Source organism: Falco punctatus, assembly GCF_963210335.1.
Source record: "Falco punctatus genome assembly, chromosome: 7".
NCBI lineage: Eukaryota > Metazoa > Chordata > Aves > Falconiformes > Falconidae > Falco > Falco punctatus.
The window spans coordinates 67,327,367-67,349,622 of NC_137587.1; the positions used below are offsets into that span (position 1 = coordinate 67,327,367).

At 36.8% G+C, this 22,256-nt stretch overlaps 1 protein-coding gene across 6 annotated transcripts in view; it reads right to left on the reverse strand.

Moving 5' to 3' along the window:
* Positions 1-22,256, reverse strand: part of DENND4A (DENN domain containing 4A) — a 60,258-nt gene that overhangs the window by 4,456 nt on the left and 33,546 nt on the right. For 4 of the 6 annotated variants that reach the window (XM_080396923.1, XM_080396922.1, XM_080396921.1 and 1 more), the window contains exons 13-31: positions 20,853-21,071; positions 20,459-20,604; positions 15,438-15,571; positions 14,421-14,556; positions 13,623-13,829; positions 13,389-13,517; positions 12,968-13,112; positions 10,787-10,906; positions 9,101-9,241; positions 7,063-8,156; positions 5,966-6,176; positions 4,751-4,845; positions 3,551-3,726; positions 3,290-3,436; positions 2,628-2,838; positions 2,114-2,368; positions 1,486-1,603; positions 1,291-1,317; positions 624-786 (exon numbers count right to left, since the gene is read on the reverse strand). In XM_080396923.1, coding sequence (XP_080253049.1) covers positions 624-786; positions 1,291-1,317; positions 1,486-1,603; positions 2,114-2,368; positions 2,628-2,838; positions 3,290-3,436; positions 3,551-3,726; positions 4,751-4,845; positions 5,966-6,176; positions 7,063-8,156; positions 9,101-9,241; positions 10,787-10,906; positions 12,968-13,112; positions 13,389-13,517; positions 13,623-13,829; positions 14,421-14,556; positions 15,438-15,571; positions 20,459-20,604; positions 20,853-21,071 — 3,874 coding nt within the window. The remainder of the gene's footprint in view (positions 1-623; positions 787-1,290; positions 1,318-1,485; positions 1,604-2,113; positions 2,369-2,627; positions 2,839-3,289; positions 3,437-3,550; positions 3,727-4,750; positions 4,846-5,965; positions 6,177-7,062; positions 8,157-9,100; positions 9,242-10,786; positions 10,907-12,967; positions 13,113-13,388; positions 13,518-13,622; positions 13,830-14,420; positions 14,557-15,437; positions 15,572-20,458; positions 20,605-20,852; positions 21,072-22,256) is intronic. The other 2 variants (XM_080396926.1, XM_080396925.1) reach the window with 2 other exon arrangements.

A 22,256-nucleotide genomic window follows, 5' to 3' on the forward strand; every position in this document is an offset into this window, starting at 1 on the left:
TATCAAATGATCTTGTCAACGCTCCAGCTATTGAAAAGGCTGCTATATAGCCTATTACAAATAAAAATCAGTAAATCCAGGCAAAAAGTAGAAAATCATAGGAAATAATTTTCATTAATTCCACCACTAATGAAAAAAACCTTTCTAAATAGGAGACTATTATATAGTCTAAATAGGAGACTAAACAGACAAAAAAATTCACCTATGCACCCTAGGAACAAGTTATATATACAATATATATACACACAAGTGCAAGGTTCTTTAAAAAACCAAACCCACCAATATAAAAATAACATTTAGTAACAAAACATAAGCAGTCCCTACTTGATTTCCCATTGTTCAGAGGTAAGAAGAAAACAAAAAAGCTGGCTGTAAAGGGGAAAGGAAGGAGTGCAAGATAATTTTCTCCAGGTTTTTTTTTCCTAAAATAAGTTTGTGAAAGTTATCACAGAAAAGAATAATATTTACTAGACTGGGTGATAAATTTGAGAACACTGCTGAAAAGCAGTGCTTTCTTCTTTAAAACACGCACCATGAAAATAAAAGTCATATTACAACAGCCTTACAACAGGAAGGTCCAACTGGTCCAGCTTTGCTCCAGTTAAGCACGTTCATATTCTTACCGCTGTCTTTTAATATGTGGCCATTTGTTCAGTCTCTCCAATATTTGACTCATTGGTCCGTACACATCATTCATCTTAATGCTTTTCACCATACTTCTCAAGAGCTCCTGGTTAAAAGAGTCATCATCTTTTTGCAATAAATGGACCATTGGGTACTTCTGGGCTGAAAAACATTAGCAATGCTATAAGAATATATTCTTTGTGTAGCAAGGGAAGTTGTTAAAGAAAGGTGGGAGGCTAAGCAAACTGTGAAAACGTTGACATACACGTCGTGAACAAAAGAACAATAAACATCAAATCAAAATAATATCAACATAAGAAACAAAAAGCACAAAGAGAAAAGGCAACAGCTGTAATGGGTCATGAGCTATTTTCAGGCATATGATCCAACACTGGCAACAGAATTCTCTGTAAGCAAACTCTAAAAATAAGAAAACAAGCTAAGCGGATGAATTGCCAATGTAAGTTCAGTGTTATCACTGAAACATATTCCCCCTTACTTCTCCCTTCCCAATGAAGAAAAAGCCACTGGAGATACTGGTCAATGACTTGGAAGTGATATGCTGGAAAACTAAACTCGTTCAAGCAGTTTGCTGCTATACAACCACCCTCCTTCCCAAAACAAGTCACACAAACTTAGCATAGCAACACCAAACTGAACACTCACTCTCAAACAAAAGAGTGCGATTTTGACCTGCAAGACAAAAAGTAGTATGATCAAAAATCAGTTAAGTACCCTGCATGAACTATCCACAAAGACATCTTATTTCAAAACACATCTTCAGTTGCTCAAAATTAAAACTATTCTTTAAAAACAAACAAAGAACAACAAACACCAAAACCCACAAGAAACAAAGCTTACTCTGAGCATTCCACAAAATATATAGAGGCTGCCTTGGATCCTGATGCAATTTCATATTGTCCCACAGCATCTGAATGAGAACATATTTACTGTCCTCTGACATACAGTTTCGTGGAATCTGAACAGGAGAATGCATACATAAAGATATTTTATTACAAAGTCATGGTAGAGGGTTTCTATATTTAAAATACATCTTCACATCTATAGGCCTTCTGGTAAAAAGCTGTACTATGAAAACTGCTGTAAAGCCAGAGAAAGCTAAATCTGAACAGGGTATCAGTGACAGCAAATGAGTATTTTGTGTATCTTCCTATAATCCTAAAATCAAAACTTCCTGCTACTGCTTAACTAGTTAAAACTGCAACAAAACCAACTAATCTTCTTTGTAACTGTGGATCACAAATCATAGTGTGACTAGTAAGAGCTAAACACTTTCCCCATCCAAGTACTGCTGAGCCCAAGTTTGGGAGTTAGGCATTTTTTCCTTCAGTTGACACATTCTTTAGCAATTCAGGACTGGGCCCAGCATATTGTAAGACACTTGAAGAGTTACTGAATTATCTGATGTTTTCCCATATGGGGAAGCAAGTATCCCTCATACATCAGTATTTCCTATTTGATTCCATACCTTGGAGTTTTTATTACAGTGCTCAGAAGAAAGTATTAATCCTGGTAAATTGCTGGGCAAGTCCAAGCGTCTGAAATACCACACCAAATTCCAGAACACAATGGGATGATGATCTACAAAGTCTGCCACCGTTATTGCATGATCCCCTTCATTTTCAAGTAAACTCTCAAGCTCTTTCCAGACCACGAGAGGACTGAGATAAGGAACCGTTATAGGATCAGGACTAGGTAAGCGCCATTCTAGGCCCAAGGAATCCTATGGTAAAAACAGAAAAAATGCCTTTAGTTGGAATGTAACTAGCTTTACAAAGTTTTATGAAAGCTTTTGTCCCCTGTGACACACATAGACATCTAAAAGCTACAACTAGTATTAGTTTAAATAATAAACCCTAGTATTTCTCCTAATTTGGGATGGTTAATTCTGTTCTACTAATTCATGCTGTTTCACATTTCTCTAATCTATCACACGCTTAAAAAAAAAAAAAAAAGACATTTAAGGTAGAAAAACTACACACTGTTGGTCCTTGTAAAGTAGCAGGCAGGCTACCAGTAGGAATGATATGGCTGATCTTCTGGTTTTCCTTCTCATCTTCTGCCAACGGACCAAAAGTACTGATACTCCTTGCTACGGGGTGACTTGTACATTCTGACCCAGAGGTATTTTGTCGTCTTCCTGAGGGGATCTGGATACTTCTGGCACAAATATTGTCATGCTGCTTAGATTTGCTGGGGGTGGGAGGGAAGGAAAAAAAAAAGTTAAGAATCTCAGCTTTTTGCTCAAACATGTACGCAGACAGAAATAAACTGGAAATAATTGACCTGACATCTCTAATTCTACCTTGTCAGCTACTACACTTGTTCATGTTACAGTGCAAGTTTTATTCCCCCCTGCACTGATAATGAACACAAACGTCCTAAGAAGAGTTCATAAAATTTGCTGAATTACAGATGCCTACATGAATTTTTATATTAGGGATGAAATGGCAAACACCATGCTGAAAAAGCACGATGTGGCCAAGGCCAACTCTGAGATAAGGAAGAGGCAGCAAGGAGATCCTCTCTCAGATCAAATTCTCCTCTTCAGAGAGTATCTTACAAATTTTATTTCTCTTGATAAAACATACATGCATGTTGACAGAGAACTTGAATAATTTCTATGCAGAAAATGCAGGTTTACCTGTTTGAATTTATATCCTCTTGAACGGACATTAGAGATGTAGCAAGGCCAACAGTAGCTGCAGTGTTACAGGACTTCCCACTCTGACTGGAAAAAAGTGATGGGAACTGCATGTTTTCTGTAGAAGGGCTGGACTTCAGAAAATAACTGTAGGGAAAGCAAAAGCTTATTATTATATAAAAAGACCAAACTATAAACACTTCACAAGCAATAAACACTACAAGCATTCAAAATTGAGGAAAATTCAAATAATGTTATTACCGTCCAGGTCGCCGAAGATCTCTGATTTCTATGCTTAAAAAAGGCAGAAATAAATTGCCACAGAACGGACACGTGGTATTGAGATTTGAATCATCTGCTGTCCAGCCTGCCATGATTTCTTCATCATGAACCAAACAGTCACAAGTTCGACATCGTGAACAGCTTGAGATGAGGACCTGCATACAGCAGATAACACAACTCCACTGTAACACATTCTCAAAACTACCCTTCTTTTACAAAGCAGTTTAAATTGTAGCCAGAATCTTTGCCCTTAGATGAATGCTACTCACCACTTGCATACAAGTTTAGTCACATACCTGGTCCCAGGCTTTAGGTTGGAACATTTGGGTTTAAACTTAAGCATTTTGGAACAACTATAAATCTTAAATCCAAACTGCATTAGCAGATAGGCTGATATAACAACTGACTGGAATGAGCACTGTCTGAAAAATGTATTAAATGCAGGTCTTTGTTCTATTGTGGCAAGTAGACTGGGATCTGGAACTATGCTCATGAAATAAATATACTTTAATTAATTGGGTTAGGTGATTCTTTTATGGCTTCCCAGAGTAAAACCAGCCAGTTAGTCAATAAAATTTTTATTAACAAGTCATTAGTAATCTGTTTGCAAACATAATAGTACAGAAATATTTATGCAACTACAGAAGTTATTCTTAGAATTTAAACACTCTTCTGTAGTGACGGCCAGTATAATAGAAACAAGGGGGGATAAAAGATGAAAATGACCAGTCATTAATCCAAATCCACTGAAACAACAACAACAAAAAAAAAAGTCACCCAAAGCCAGCGTAATACTGAAAAGCAAAATGATCTTACTAGAAGGTACAACAGTAAATAGCTAGTTATCTGTTCTCTGTTTTTAAATGTACAGTGCCATTAAAGACTTGCTGTCTTCACTTTAAACAAATTTAGCTGCACAAGGGATTTAGATACCTGAATTCAGTGGCATCCAGCTCTCAAACTCTTGAGAACTGCAGCTTTAAGGACCAGAAGATGTGACTGCAATAAAAGCACTTCTAGAGTGGGATTTGAAATGAAACCTACTCGGTCACAGAAATATTTATCTATCTTTCAGTGGATTAGTTTTAAGCTTTGAACTTTAACAGAGGTTCAGATAGCATTATATTTAAAGACATATGTTTTTAGCGTATCAATTTAAATAAATAAATCATTCTGTACCTCCATAGCATAGTTCTGAAACACACTGGTACTACTTGTACTGCAAGATGATATCAACTCCGATTTGTCAGGTAAAGGGAACTTTGAAAGAGAACCTATTAACAGAAGAAACCGAAAGTATTAGTAATTCAGAATATGCATTTTTAGTAAACTTTCTCTGGCCAAACAACACTAAAGGTTAAAAAAATGTGTGATGGAGGATGCAACAAATGAGATTACTCAGATAGAAAGAAACGTGAAGCTGGAGTGTGAGGCTGCCATCTGCCCAGTACCAACAACGGCAAAAATAAAATCTACCAACATAGAATTTCCATATGTTCAGTTTTTTCTTTTACAACAGTTGGTAGCTTGGAAACAAATTTTACAGATTAATTCATATCCACACTTTCTGTCTGGACAAAAACTAGGGAAGGATAAGAGATGCTGCTTGTAACTGCAGATAACCCCCACCCCTTCCCTTTACCACACTAAAACAGCCAGGGTCCCCCTCAGGCTCAGGGTGCCCCAATGCCCTGGACATGATGACACCTTCCACCGCCCCTCTCCAGCCTACAAACTGGGGATGTGGAGGCAGCTCTTCTAGGTGCTAAGTGAGGGATCTAAGTAGACAGATCTTCCTTTCGCCCTGATTCTGCTCAACACGCTGTACTCCATAATGACAGTAGTACAGAAATTGATCCAACAGTCACTACCAACTACTCAGTGCAGATAAGAGAAAAAAATTTACAAACACAGAGCGAGTCTGATAATCGGCTTCAACAGTGGCTTCCAGAAAATGGTAACAATTTTCCAAAAAGGATTTTTACTACTTTTAGAAAGCAAAATCAGACTAATAAAGTTATTATCTGGAAGTTTTTAATAGGTGTTTTCTGGAGCTGCACAGCTTACACAAATACATGAATACTGAAGGGACCCAACGGATCACTTATTCGCATAGCTGTAGCATCCAGACACTTATTCAGGGACAGGATGTTACTGAGCAAGTTATTCCACAAGAAAGAACAACCAAAACAAGGTTCTACAATGAAAATATCCACAGGTATGGACATATATGTATGAGTAATAATTTGCAGGTAGAAAAAGAAAAATGAACTTCTTCCACAAAAAGGACCAACAACTAGGATGATCCCAAACTGAAATTTATGGAAGAACAACTTCTGAAACAGGAATATTTTTGTTCAGATCAATGAATGCAGTGCAAAAGTTGTCTCTTACCACACTGCTCAAATTGTTTTGATGAGCCATCATGGGAAGCTGAGCTTTCTAGGCTTGTCCTGCTGAGGCCAATTCCCTTAATTTCTGACGTGGTATTCTCTTGAGGAGAAGCACTTTCAAAATCATTGCAGACATCTTCATCAGTTAGAGAAGTAGATTCTGAGTCCAGAGCTCCAAGAGATGAAACACTTGCTCGGTCTGAATTTTGATCCTGAGAGAACAAAACAAATTCCACTGAGAAAAGGAAGGGAAAGCAAAAATATTTCTGAAAATAAGAGGTAGCCTCCTTTGTCTCAGTAAATTCAAGGCATGAACTTCCTTCCTTGGAAAAATCATTCAGCACCAATGTAAAACAAGGCAAGTTTCACTCAGGGTTAAATAGCTACACAAGAAGCTTTTTAAAAGATTCTTCTAATACAAATATCTAAATGAAAACTTAAACCATTTTAATCTTACAACTTTTCCCAACCACTGATATAGAAGTTACCAGCAGCTGTAGGAATACATTAGGATAGGCAAGGCATCATTAGCACTTTAATTAGCCTCAGATTGGTTTGAAGCACATTAGAACAATACATAAACAGAAAACTGCATCTATTTTCATTCCCAAGGAGTGGGAACAAAATTAATTTTGGTTTGAGCTGGCAGCAGCAAAGAACACTAGCCAAATGACCTCAGGTCAAAGTTAGCCTTAAATCACTTCAGTAATCAATACAAGCAGATTTCCATTTTTTCATAAAAGCAGTAAAGCCTTAAAAACATTGTTTATTTGAGTATTTTTTCTTTTGTTTACCTAAAGAAGGCAGAGCAGTCTTGTCTGCCCTGTCAACACACTACGGTATACTTATGTTTTCCCATTAAATATACTCCAAGCCCATGCTAGACCAAAATTTTGTTTGATTCAAGACAATAAAACCAGGTTCCTGGCAATTCAAACATGATTGAAACTACTTAATACGCATAGTCTATCATGATGTATGTCATTCAAATGGGGGATTCATCAGATAAAAGTCAGCTATAAAACCTTTACAAAGCTTTTTCCTTAGTTTATAGGAGCTTAGGTTTGGGAGGGAGGAGAAGTAATTATAAAAGTTTACCTTTGAGGATGCAGCATACATTGTAAATTTTGAGTACCACTTGCTAGCTTTCTCTGCAACCCCTTTTCCAGCAGAAAACATGCTGCTTTTTAGAACATCAAACTTAGGTGTTAACAGCGTATCCAAGTTGAATGAGGGTGAAGAGACAAGTGTTAATGCACTAGTTGCATCCTGTGGCTGTTCCTTTGCTGGACTGTTTGGAGAATAAGCCGGGGAGGACCAAAGCCTGTCTCTTGGCCTTTCTTCATTTTTTGCATGGTAACTCTTGGATTTGGTAAGACGGGATGGCCTTGGGGAGTTTGGGGGCAGGCTGGACCTCCTACAAGGCTGGATTACTGTTGGGCTCTTTTTATTAGCATTTCTGTCATCATAAGGCTTCTGCAACTCAATGCTTGGGGCACGACTTGACAAAGGGCTGCTCATATTGTTCATGTACATGACTATTTCTTCAGCTAAATCTCGTCTTGCAGATGGAGTGGAAACACTTCTGTCATCATCCTCCTCCTCATCCTCTTTCTGCTGTTCTGTCTCAGCAACCAGCAGAGACAGTGGATCAAATCCAGTTTCAACATCTGTCTTTTCAACTGGCTTTACTGGAAAGCTGCTCTTTCTTTGCAACCTTCTAGATTTCTCACTGGAGGATTTCACTGCTGTAGATGTTTCAGGTTCTGCATCCAAGTCTTCCAGATCAAAGATAACAGGAGACTCTGTTTTATCTGTAAAACTGCAATCAAAAGCTACATCTTCATCACTAGATTCTTTCTCCAGGCTTTCTCTCTTAGATTCTAACGAGGAAGTTCTGATATTAAGAGTTTTTGGCCTTATGCTTTTCTGTAATGCACTAGATAGGATTTTGGCATCAGCTCCTAGTTTTTCAACCATTTCCCCAGGGTTTGCTTCCTGGTTTATTCTGTTTATCATGAGTCCCACTAAGCCATCTCCACTCAGGTTACGGTTCCTGCTTTCCCATGGTATCTCCCTTAAGTCAGGTTCTACTGCGCTTTTATGTCTCTTTCTTAAAGATTTACTTTTTATAAGTTCCGCTTCACTGGCATCCTCAAAAGATGATGTAAACAGCAATCCTACAGAGCTCTCTGAAAAAGATGAAACAAGGTGCTTTATTTCTTGCTCTGAAAGAAAGCTAAACAAAATTATGAAAGAATGCAAATTTGTCTCAACTTCCAAAGAGTTTACAACACAGAGATGGAATTGACTACGTATTATTCTAGTGGTTGAAAAGCTGAGTTGACCATGGCCATAACTTTAGGAATAAAACATTTAAAAGGAAGTCTAATTATACAACTCCAGAGTACTTCGAGAGACACCAAAAAGTCTCAGATATATTTAGTTTCCCCTTTTGGAGACATACACCATTATTAAGAGGCTTGAAAGCTAGGGACAGGCAAAGGTATCTAGGAAATGGCAAAAAAGGGCAACACCTGATGAATTAGAAATAGATCCAACAAAAGAAGTTATCATCAGAGAAGTTTCCATTGTTTTGCCAGAGCTTAAAGACGTGGACTTTAAAGTATGATATTTCAGTATTTCAAGCACAGCTGACAGTATTATAATAACGAGATTTGACATGAAAAACTTGTGAAAATGCCTGAAAGCTTCTTTTAATCGTACTGCATAGAAACCCCTTGTCCAACCCAGAGGAATTCATTTGTTGCTGGAGTTTATAAGAAAAAAAAACAAGGGGGATTTTGTAAGTAGATGTTAACTATAGTGGGGAAAAAAAAAAAAAAAAAAAAAAGGCAAACAAGAAAAAAATGTAGAAATGCAGAATATTCAGAGGTGTCTCCCCGACACAGCATACGCAGACAACAACCTAAACTCACTCCCACAAATTTCATCAGCCACTGCACCAATAAAATAGTGTAAGTTTTGTGGTCAACAGAACTCAGGCACATTCCTTACAGCTCTTGTTACAAATGAAATATATATGTAGGCAAAACTGCAGAGGAACGATTGGTCTTTTCCAGCCTAAACGATTCTGTGATTTTAAGAAACAAAATCTATCTTCTCTTCTGCTCACCTGTGCTAGCTTCTGCGACAGTATTGTCAACCGTACCATTGAGCCGCACTATGCTAGAAGTGGCTTTGGCATTACTTGAGTTCTGATAATTTAGTTTAGGTAGGCAGTCACCGCTCCCTTTTGCGCTCTCCACTTCAGAAACTGTATACAGAAAAGGACAGAGAGTTCTTTAAAATCAAAGCAACTTCCTTTAAATCTCAGGTTTCCATTACCTATTAGATGCTTTACTCAGGATTAAGTGACAGTATGTGGTACATATCGCATGATGCGCAGGCTGGTATCTACTTGGACAGAGGTTTTCAAGCTGCTGCAACTGAACTATCGATAGTTAATTCCCAGCATTACTCCTACATCTGGAAGTTCCATAAGCTTCTGTACACAGAGTCCAAGTAACCAGTACTTGCATACCAAAATCTGTGGTGGTTGTGGAGTCTTAAGACCATCGTTGTTCACTTGCAAAGGATAGGTAGGTGTAAGAGTATTTTCTCCTGCCTTTGCAAGAGCTCAGGGCCAAGGAGCCTATCTTCATACCGATATCATTACCCCCATGACCACAGCAACACAAGGGAAAATGGAGCAGATGTTGCAGTATTTATGTTCACCTCTTAGACATGAAAGAGAAATTCTGTTGCAGGTGACTACCCAAAATAGACGATTGCTTCTCTAGAGGAATTCAAGCAACTTAATATTCAAGTTGTATTCAAAAGTGCAAAACATTCTCAGCACATAATATTACTGTAGAGAGCCACAAACTTGTCTTAATTATGGCTAAAAATACAAGCTTTCAGCAGAATCCACATTTTCTGTGTCCTCAAAAGTTTCATTAAACCTAAATAACCTGCCTGCATCTTACAGGCATGTTTTTATGCCCGTGGGTAACACACAAATTTTTCAAGCAAACTGAAGAAAAAATTCTAATTCTAGAAGAAAGACTATGGTGAAAAGAAAACAATGAAGTAACTATTCTGGTTCCGTATTTTCTCATACTTTTACACCACTTCCACTTCACAAGGGGATAGTTAAATGGTAGGGGAAAGCACACTGAAAAAAATGAAATAATCTTATTAGGAGAAATTTATTATTAAAAATATTTTCAATTAATGTATGTGGGAATCTATAGTACTTACACATTTTAACTAACATATTAAAGGTCTGTGCTGCTCAGCTGTAGTTAAGGAAATCATGAGCAGCACATGTAAAACCTGAAGGAAAAAAAAAGGCCCACAGCAAATCCAAAACCTATTTTCCTTTCTGATGCATCTCCTAAAGTTTGGTAATTCCAGGGAGCAGAGTAAGATCTCACAGACCTGCAAAAATTCAGCTGTTCTCATCTTAAGGGATTTATAAAGAAAACAGACTGGTAAAAAAGGCTTTCCTGTAGATTATGCCTATAAAGCAATTTAATTTTTTTTAAAGACAAAACCATTACTCTGTAATTATCATTAAGCCTTTATATTACCATTATCACTTATTTGAAACAGAGGAGGGAAAAAGAACTGTAATATTAGAAATTAAACCATTAGACATCCAGAAAATTACATTTAGAGAAAAGAACTTAAGGCATGGGCATAAACTGGCATTATGACATACACTTGCAGTAAAAAATATCAGCTGTCCCACTTAGCTTTTGCTGAAATCCCTATTTATTCATAATGAGCTAGATATCTACATTCACAAGATACATACGAGAACTGGAGTCACTCTCTCTCTTGTCCTCTTTTTGTTCTTGTATATCTTGAAGACAAGTTTTCTCTTGCTTGGCTTCTTCCTTGAATGATGTGTTATTGCCAAAGTCTGAAAGTCCCCCTATCATAAAGACAATTATGGCATTTAATAGTGTGACATCGTTAAACAGAATAAATTGAATATCCACACCAATTCAAAGGCCACTTATCAAGTACCTTCCAATTAACAGTGAACATTTTACCACAAAAAAAGCAAGAAAAATGATTGGCTTACTTTTACAGTATAGAATACTGAAGCAATGCTCTACAGGATGAAATTAAAGGGGTAATTTGCAACATTTCTTTTTAAATACTAAAGCACTCCTTGTCTTTGATTCTCTTGCATGGTTTATTTGATCAAAATGTCACATCTTTTCAAGAACTCTACGAGGCATCTAAACATGGTTTCATTTTAGTGTTGTACGTTTCTCAGAGTTAATGCATGTAATTCTCATGGTTTTACTCTAGGAAGTAAAAAAACTAAAATAATGCAGCAGCAACCATGAGTTTGTTTGCAAAGTAAGATTAAGATAAAAATAGCTAACACCACCCCCAAAAAAACCCTGCAGACATTCAAGCCACTATCTGGTAACTGTTATGACAAAACACTGCCCCAGGTGTAACTAATAAGTCTAAATGATTGATTTCAAGAATCAAATTTACTTAACACTAACATGGCTATTCCTCTTCCAGGTTGTTATAAAGCATTAGCACCCAAACTAACAAAGCAGGTGAGAAAGTTTATGTTCACTATAAATGCTAGTGAGCACTTCAAGTCACACACATTCCACGTCCTTTGTCCAGGTCAACCTGAGTCTCCAGCAGTGCCACAGCATCTTTAGGGGGTCTGCTCTCATGCAGTTTAGGAAGTAACAGCAAGTACCTGTCCAGGATCGAGGGTACGATACAGCTGAAAGTCAGCTTCTTTCCCTCTTTTCCCTAAAGATGCTGCACTCAGTCTCTACAGAGAGGGTAAAAACCTTGTTGTAATTGTAGAGATAACAGAATTAAAATATTCTGGAATTTATGGAAGAGTTTTTGGGAATGGGATTGCCTGGAGAGTCAGCATGCATTCTAGCTATGCACTTTTATGCAAAAAATCTTGAAAAAAAATATATCAGATTGTCAACAGCAAATACCATTAATTATAAGTGACAGTTCCTTAATAAAGGACTAATTACACTTCCTTAGTTTACACGGTCCGAGTTGTGACCAGCATCTATAAGCTCTCCTGTAGTGCTTTGCATGGAAAGGTTTCAAAAAAGTAGTTTATCAGGAAGGTCAGCTTCATGAAGGACAGGCAGAAAACCAGTAAATTTGTTCAAGGTCACCCAGAAGGCTAGTGACAGAGCCAGAAGTAGGACTGTAGTCTCCTGAGTCTAGGACAGATACTCCAGCCATAAGGCCATCATATCTGTTGTGTTAGTCAGGGCAAGTATTTATTTGCACATATTTGTAATCATAGAATAGCCCTGGTTGGAAGGGACCTCAGGAGATTCAGGTGATCTTCATACACTCAGACATGTATGTTGTAACGGTCTTCCCAGGCAAACTACAACTAAACTAAAACTAAACTATATTGCTGGTACTTTAAAATGTGCCATCATGCTTCACTAGTCATAAATATTGTGGAAAGTAGTACCTATGAAAAACACAAACTACCAGTGACCACTGCCATGGTAATATAGCCATTTGAACGTCACTGGAAAGAAAAGGAAAGAAAACCAGAGATCTTGTACTTATAGTCTATATAAAAAATAAATATCATCATTTCAGTTGGTATGCAGAACCTGCAAGCTCAAGGACTAGTTCTAGTAGTCTCTTCACTAACATTAAAAAAAGTGGGGGGGGGAAACGGCAAGGCTGGACAGAGGTTTCTGCCAGTTATGAGACTGCCTGTTGTATGAACTAGGATAATGATCACATCAGCTGCAGGTTCATATTTTGTCTCCACGAAGAGCTGATACAATAAAGAGCAGACTTTTAGATTCAAAGACCAAAAAAAAGCTGTTTTTAAAAAATTATGCAAGAACTTCTTTTATCCCCTCTCTTAAAACGGTTTTATCAAAATTCACAACAGAAAGCTTTTTGAAATAATGTTATCAGCATAAAAATAAAAAAGAAAATGATGTGAATACTCTACCAGGAATGGCTGTATGTGAAGTGCTTGCTGGCAGCTTTTTCAATGCTTTTTTAAACTGTGCTATTCCTAAAACAACATTTCGTATTTTCATCCATAGGAAATAGCCACCTCGATTGCTTGAAGGCCAGGTACTTTCCAAAACAGCCTATTTTGGAAATACCAAAGTCAAATACAGTCATCTTAAGGAACAGTTAGATGTAAGAACAGTGTGAAATCATTAAATTTCAAATTGGGTTACATTGGCAGTATAAAGTAGACTTCTAAACCTACAAAAATGAAGACAACACAGTTATTGTCTTTTATTTCTTCCTTTTACTAGAAATGAGAGAATTACATCTGAACTCCTCCCTTATTTTGCTTGCTTCCATTTGCCTGGAAGAAAATGCAATTATTTTTTTTCTTCTATTTCAAAAATACTTACCTTATTGTAGTAGCCATAAGTAATGGCATTAGGGTCAACACCAGCTTTCTGCATTTCAAAAAGCACTCTCACTGCTAGTACAGGCTGACCGTACTGTCCACACAGTTGCATGAGTACTCGGTAGCATACCTGAAAATATACACAAGTTAGTATTGTGCTTCTACAGCCAAACATGTACTCCATTCAATAAAACCCATGGGCCATCTCTGGAGTTCTGGGGTTGACTTATTTTACCTCATCAGGTGGATCTATTTTTTTGGTATGCATTTTTTGTAGCACATCATACGCAGTTCTCAGAGCCCTGACTTTTGAATGGCACACTTTGACGTATGCAGGAAGGCAAATGAACCAAAGACCATAGCAGTGACGTAACAAACACCTGGACCACATCTGTGGTATGGACGAGTACTTCTTAGCAATTTTATGTGCAGATTTAATTTCCTGTAAAGAATCATAAAGACTATTTGTGTATATGTACATGCACAATACACAAACCTAGATGTTAAAATCTGAACATGCATCATTAGACCTAGAGAAACTGCGACATTAATATGAACATACTCAAAATGGGAATTCGGTAGAGTTAGCAATACCAAAAACTGTGCTATATTCCACTCCTACATTTAAAAGAAATGTAAGTTTTTATGTCTATTACTCTTGGTCTGCATTTTTTGTAAGAAACATTTGAAAGTTAAGAGTCCCTTTTAAAGCCCCAGACAGTGAAGACCAACCAAGAAGTGGATGCGGGCATGCAATTTATGCTCCTGAACAGCGCAAAGAACACAGAAGGTATAGGGACATCACAACAAACGGCAATCTGCGTACAGGGGCCCTGTATGATACAGTGTAGGCATGAAACACAGGTAAACATCCAAAGAACAGTTAGCATGGCTACCCTATGGACACTGCAGTAGTGAAGAACCATTAGGCTGGAGTCACTGCCAGTCAGTCTTTATAGCCAAAACTCAAGATGAAGGCAGCAAGCTGTCACCTTCCAAAAGCACCTCATGCTACAAGAATGTCTGCAAGTACCTGCTTAGTTCTTCTGAACATTGGCGACGGACTGTTGGGGCTACTGGCTTTGGAAGACAGTTTGTTATTTGGTGCTGTGAGAAATCCTTCAGGTCGCTCAAACAAATCTAGTTTTAATGCTGGAAATCCATTATAGCTGTAAAAGAAATGTGTCGCTTAACTTCTGTAAGTCAGTTCCAAAGTAAACACATCACACAATATCAAACAAAATCAATTACACAGTTGTGCTAGAAGCTACACAGGAAATAAAAAACACAAAAGTAAATCTCTAAAGACACCGTTGACAAAGTCGTTTACTAATCCATCTGCATGATTTCATAAGCCTGCACAGTCTCTTAACCTGTTACTTCAGTGTAAGCAACTTAAATTGATAAATACATTTGCTTCCATAGTATTTTCTTTCATTAATGTGTCAAATGCATTAGTATTGATTCTAGTTAATAAAAAAAATAATCCATGTCTTTTAGTCCCTGGTGAGCATCACATGACAGATGTTTATAAAAATCAATGTGAACAATATCAAACCATCTGAAAGGTTAAATTAGATTAGATTTTAAAATGTTTCTCAGAATTAATGAAGAAACCAATAGACAAGCTCATCTGATACCATTACTAAATTAGTAACACCAGTTTTCAGTGATTCTTTTAAATGTACTCTCTCTTTCCAAAGAGTATCTCCAGCTTGTATCCTTATCAGTAGTAGCAGCAGGCCAACAGACTGGGTCCATTAACTTAAATTTTAATCTTAAAAAGTGTCAACAGCTAGCACAATGTAATGTGAACACAAAGCCAGCTTTAGTATTACTGTTTCTGTGTGTACACGCACACAAAATCATTCAAACTTCAAAAGAGGTGGCACACTAGGTGTTTTACATACACATTTTTACTTGAGCAACATAAAGGGACAGAAAAAAAAAAATATCTGTACTTTGTGGCTATCACATGAACCTAAAAACTAAACCCTACAAGGGCAGCTGTTAGGATTTTGGCTAGCATCCTTCTGTGTCCTTAGGTTACCTGTATTGTAGAGGGTGCTCTTCACCATTTGGCAGATGAGGGATCTCAGGTGGTGTTATGAAAACTGTATGCTCACTCTTGTATGACTCATCCAGCTCAATAAGTCGTGTTTCCCCAGTTTTGTCTGTATCTACCTGTAGAAGTTACGTTAAAAGAAAAAGTAGTTACTAGTGTGATCATATTTTCTGTCATTACAGCTATATGTTCAAGTAGGACAAAGTCTGTATTAGCATCAAAGGACTACATCTTAAAAGTAAGGATGCCTTGCAAAGTTATAACGTGAATAGTAAGTGTTGCATCTTTTTTGTAAGCTTCACCCCAACACAATAATCAATGTTTAATGTTATAGTCTGAATTGACTGTTTTCAGGTAAATATCGTAAAGTAGTTGTACAAAGAGGTTAATCTTTGTGAATTCAACCATTTCTGGATCTACATTTCCAACTGCAGCAGTGACTTCAATTTTACTTTTAAATATGAAAGAAAGAACTTCCCCCCCCATCTTAACCACTAAAACCCCCCACTTTATCCAATTGTCTGACGTATACAGAATCTAAAAATGACACTACCTAGCAATTTCAGTCACTTACATAGTCATTAAGGTCATGCTAGTTTGCAGAGACTGCAGAAATACACATGCATTCAAAAAGATAATGGAATAAAAACATGGAATCTTACTAAAATTAAAGGAGGCTAGAAGTAACTGTTATTTTTTTTTAGAAAAACAAAGTAATCTGAAAGGTGAAGGGTAAATTTAGGTGTTTTTTTTTCCTCTTTCAGATAACTTTATAGCTGTACACATGGAAATACAGCAAATATTGTGTGGTCCCGTCCTCTCATAACCAAGACAGAAATTCAGTTCACAGATAACAAAGGCAACTTGCAATAATACTATCATTAAGCATAAATTACGGCTGCATTTGTTTGGTTTTGTTTTCAGCTTTGTAACTGGCAATTTGACTATATGTCTTTGCTTTGCTAGCCTGGCTGTTGCAGAGAGGGGGAGAAATTTGCACTTCCCAAATTCATGGCCCTGCTTTAAAGACAGCAGCAGAGACGTACATCAAGGCTCCAGGCAAATTTCATTCCATTAAGACAAAAATAAAGAGCCAAAGCAAAACTTAGCCACCTCAAACGAGATACTGGGGAACTATGGACTATTTCCCTTTGAGAAAAAGGACAGATAGGTCTTTAACTTAGAAGCTTCCTCTGCTACTGTTCACACTGCAGAAACTACTAGTGACAGAGCAAGTATAACTCATATTACATTCTACCTGAGAGTCTTGATACTTGTACTGATATTTGTATTGCTTTGTCTCTGATCTTCTGTCACCAACCACGTCTCCTCCAATACCTCATAAGCGCTGCTTCTGCTTATGGCATGAAATGCATCTCCATCTCAGAGCTGGCACTATCAAAAACTATTTACTTCGTAGCATACAGAACATGCTATTTATTCACATATTGCTAGCCCCACTGTTCAGCTAAAATAATGTCACAGTTTACATTTATAGCCATTATTTAAGTGGTTTAAATGGCAACAAAATCACAGCCAAATGGTACATTATTTCAAAGAAATTAATAAGCAACCTGTGGAACCCAAGGATGCACGTTATTCATGCCTTAAGAGTTTAGCAACAGAGAATTAATATACAAAAAGCAGCATATTCCACAGTTCTCTCCCTGCGGTGAGGTGGAAATATATCAAGTAGTTTCAGCAGAATTCCTGAATATTTAAAGTTTCATAAACATACGAAGAGGTGTTCTTAATTACACGTTTTACTGCACGAGACAGATGGAAAGTATTAGCAAATTGAACCAGCCGAGTAGCAAGAACATATGGCTCCTGAAAGTGGAAATAAACGAAACGTTACATGGCAATTTAAATACTTTCAAGGATGTAAGCCCCCCCACCAGTTACAAGTTTCACCAGTGAAATACTTTAAAGCCAGCAGCTTAAATACATATTGAATTGAGGTAATTCTTGAATTCCTGGAGAAAATGAAAACTTGTGAGACAATTACACCATATCTTTTAGCAGAAAAAAAAAGGGTAATCAATTACAATCTCTGCTGCTGCTGTCTAAGATAAAATAACATGTAGAGGAGATTATTCTTCAGCTTAAACTATTATTATAAATTATTTATGACAAGGCTTAGATTGTATTTTATAGATAACTAATTTCATAGTTCATAAAATTTGTCTCAACCCAATGGCCTATAACTAACCATAAGAAAGTGTTGTATCGTCTTTCAACCCATGATATCACTCTTTCATACATACCCTTTCAGGTACTGGTGCGCCTTGTGAAAGGCATAAATATATATATATATAAACATTCACTTCATTGGAATCATTCAAATTTGGTATGTGGTCAAAGAGCACCTTGGCTAAAGCTCTGGTTCATATAACAGTCCTTGGTACACTTCAGTATTTTGACTTTGTATACAGTTTCTGTTAAGCACAGTATCAGAAATAAGAGCCATCAAGAAAGAAGCAGGGAAGGTGAGGCAAATCTATCATTGTTCAAATAAATCCTACATGGGAACCCACTCCCTCACGTCAGTGAGCACCTAGGTTCACAAGCAATTCTAAAGCCATGGCAAATCCTAAGTGCATAGTAATTCCAGTGCCTCTGTTTCCCCACAATTATCACTGTCATTGAAGTAGCTGTCCCATTAATAAAACTGAATGAAATCCTCGCCGACAGAAGCTGAAGAAGTACCACTACTTTCTGTAAAATTTATTGTCATGGCACTGTCATGAGTGTTTTTTTATAGCAGAAGCAAGCTGCCCACAGCATCAACTAGCAAAATAACTGGCATTAGAACAGAGGAGTCTTTGCTTCAGCTGTACAAGTGGCTACTTAACCTTTGAGAAAAGGTGAAAGCTCCAACAGCTCCACAGATTATTTGCAGTCTCACAGTGGCATCACCAACCTAAGCATTACTTTTTCAGAAGAACAGTTTGAATTCCCAGGCAAGGTAACTTTAGCTAGGGCATCAACTTCAGTGCCCTTGTAAACCATTCTATAAAATGAAATATAGCAGATAGAATTTGACACTTACATAGCCATCGCATTCTGAATAAAAAACCTATTTAACGTTAGTCAGAGAACTAACCAGCAACACAGTGGAAATGAAGTACTTCTCAACAGTGTTTAGTCACTGGGGTATACTCCTGTCTACAAGACCTCCCATTTTTAAACACCCACTGGCATACAGCAAAGCAAGCCCTACATGTTGAAGGCTTTTTAACTGAACTATAGGATAACTGAGTGAATATTACAGAAATGTTCGTCATTAAATCAATTTACAACCCATGAATACATGCAACTCATGCTGCAGAGCTATGGAGCACACTTTTGAGAACTACTACTGAAAAAATAGAGACTAGCAAAAGCTATGAAGAACATTAAATAACATTAGACCATGCTTTTATGCTTCTCTCAAACTTAACTGCTTTCAGATTTGTTTTCAAAACAACTTACAGCTCTTCTGCACTTTCATAGCAGAAACAGCCATAAATAGAAACTGTAAATAGCAGGTTTTATAGTCTTCAGTATTAATTCCTGTGGAACAAACAGCAGGTGACCTACTTTACAGGCAATCCTAGACAACTCTGCATTACTTAAACATCAGTGTCCCAGAATAGTGTGTTACAGGTAGCCAGTGAGATGACAAGTAGGTGTGGAATGTCTTATAATATTCATAAAAATTTCTTTGATGTCACAATAGAAGCAAACAGGGATATAAGAGAGAGTTTCACTTTAGTTCTTCTGAAAACAAAAACTAATGCAAAAAAATTGTCAAGCTGCCTCAAAACACTTTTGTAGACCCTCTTTTGAAAATTCATTGTCTTTCCAAAGCTAATATACCTGTCCTTTTTAGAAAATTAGTCCTTGAACAGTGCTGAACACTATACTAATGTGGACCTTTCTTACAAACAAGTCTGAGTGATACTTCCATGGAAGATTAAAACAGAAATCCACTTTGAACTAGGAAATCCAACATTCTGAGAGCTCCAGTCCAGCAGAAGTTCTAAGTTTACTTCAAGAAAAACATCAATTGTGATCATGTTGCACTTTCACACTCCTTGTCACATAATCCTGAACAATTCCCTTTCTGTCTCATTACAAATGAGAGAACAGCACAGCAACAGATAGCAAGGTATTCCTTTACTGCAACATAACACAATGGCAGAGTAACAGAACCCGCAAAAAATGACAGCTGCAAAACTCGTGTGACACACCATAATAAATATTGCTTATGTTAAGAAACCCATACATTTAATATCCATCAATATTTGATAACAACGTCATCAGAAAATACTCCTATCCAAGAGAAGACTATCAATACAACCATTGTATTCAAAATATCAACATCAGCAAGCTGGTTTTGAATCAGGGGAAACAAGTGACAGCAGTATGAGTGAAAGGAGAATTGATAAAGATTGGGTTTAGTTATTTACTTTTAGTACAACCCTTCTAAAAATTCTCCAAGAGTAACTAGAGATTGCTATTAGAAAAAACTGGCCAGCACATTAATCAAAAGCGGGTCAAGGAACCCTTTATTTATAATGATTAAAGAACAGTGAGACTGCATTATATCTTTTAGCGTGCTGCTCATCAACTCCATTCCTAAATGGCTGCATGAAGTATTACACAATCTATAAAAATTATTGTAGTTCTATCTAAGGAATATTAATCTCCGACAAAGAACTCAAAGCTGCTGCTTTACAGTCAGAATATTACACTTCCTACTAAGGGCCAATATTTCAGACACACACATGTGAAAATCAGTACTTCTATTTGTTCTCATATTTATACTTTCAAGAATTCAAACCAGAAAGTGAAATTAAGCCCAACAAAAGAGGAAAATGGAAGTCTACAGTGACTAGAAAAAAAAGGAAGAAAAAACCAGAAATAAACTTGTCCTTCAAATATATTCTGCTTGTACTATATCAGATAATGTAAGCTACAGCAGAAGTTAAAAAACTATATGGATTTGAAGACATGCTTACTTTATCTACGCAGTCATCAAAAAATGCAAGGCTTGCATCCTTATCACTGACAAAAGAACACTCTTCAATGAAGCGAATAAACATTTGAGTTTTGGTCATCAGGGTGTAGAACTTCTGATGTGAACGATCTCGACTTTTGAGGAAACCTGTAAAGTGAAGTCACAGGCATGTAAAGAAAGCCCAAACCAAAAAAGCCCTCACCAAAAGTCAGCATACATTCTGCTAATGAGCAGTAACCTTTCTGTAATCTTTGCTACTACTATGCAATTTTTTCTGCACTTACATTTCTATCACCATTTACAACACTAACACCACAAATGTTTTTATTCTTTAAATAAGAGAGAATCAAAAATTAATAAATTAATATAAATAAAACAAGTTTATGACTCTTCACCTTGTAGTTCAAACAGAGAACTTGCATCTGTGGCTGTTTCAGAGGGTGCCTCGGTTATTGGCCTGAGATAAGACCTGTAACCTTTTAGTATTGAGGCCATGAAACACAGAAACGCTTCTTGGATCTCCAAATCTAACAGATGCAATTTCTTCCCAGAATTAAAATCATAGTCATTCATTGCTAATTCCATTAATGCATCTTCTCTAGGTCGCTGTTGCACTGTGAACAAAAACAACATAATGTTTTACTTTTTTTCCCCCCCCAAAACTGGAAAAAAATTCTCTTTATCCTACTAGGTTCACTGATTACTGAGCTCCATTAAGTTTGGAACAGATTAAAATATATGCAATTAAATTCAATCATGACACGTGACAATGGATTCAGCTTGACCTTATATGACCCCTGTATCTCTGGATAATATCAAAAGCAAGATACACTTACCTTTTCAGAACATTAGTTACTACAGCAACAGAGAGAATCAGTATGGACAGAGCTTTAAAAAAACCCTTAAAGAAAGCTGTTCGTAAAAATATGGGAAAATTTATACAAGAGCTGATTAAAGAAGCATATTTTAGGGACAAACACATAGGTATGATGTGTGTGTTACTTTTTTTTTTACGTTGCCTTTCATTTCAAGGTGTTCCCAAAAAGCAGACTATACATATTAAGTACCTCTATACACAGAAAAACACCACTCAGATGTAAAATGGAGCCATCAAAACACAACACAATGCAAAACACCCATACAAAGTAGGTGGGTTTTTTTTTTAGTATCTAGCAAAATCCCTATCCTTAAAGCAGGTACTTGTATAAACATTTTAAAGCCATCAAAACTCTAGCTAAGACTTCACTGTTACACCCACAGAGCATGGTAACATTCCAAAAATGTCTCAAAAAGGTGAAAGGATGGTTTCATTCCTGTCTTTCCATGTAATACAATTATAGCCAACTTTATAATGGTACCATGTTTAAACAATTCACTCTAATAAATTTAAGACCAGTACCACATATATACAGAAGGCTGAAAAATTTTTCTAAAGAAATGCTCACAGTAAAATATAACAAAATTTTGAAGCAACAGACAATTTTCGTTACCTATCATCTATACACATTTTTTTTGTGCAGCACACACCAATAAACTTCTGTTTCTGTACATTCTAACTAGAACACAAAGTCTAGTGACCTCAATAGCCAAGGAGATGTAAACAGCCTTTAAAAAAAATAGTGTCCTAAATCCTAAATACAAAGGTCTCATGCAATATGCTTTCTGGGTATGTATTTCTCAAACACGCAGTGTTGATCATCCTTGTCCTTATCATACTCAGATTTAAGTCTTAACCACTTGCTGCCTGTGCCACAGCAACTTGATTTTACAAATGCATTATTGCTCCTTAAGGCTCCCTC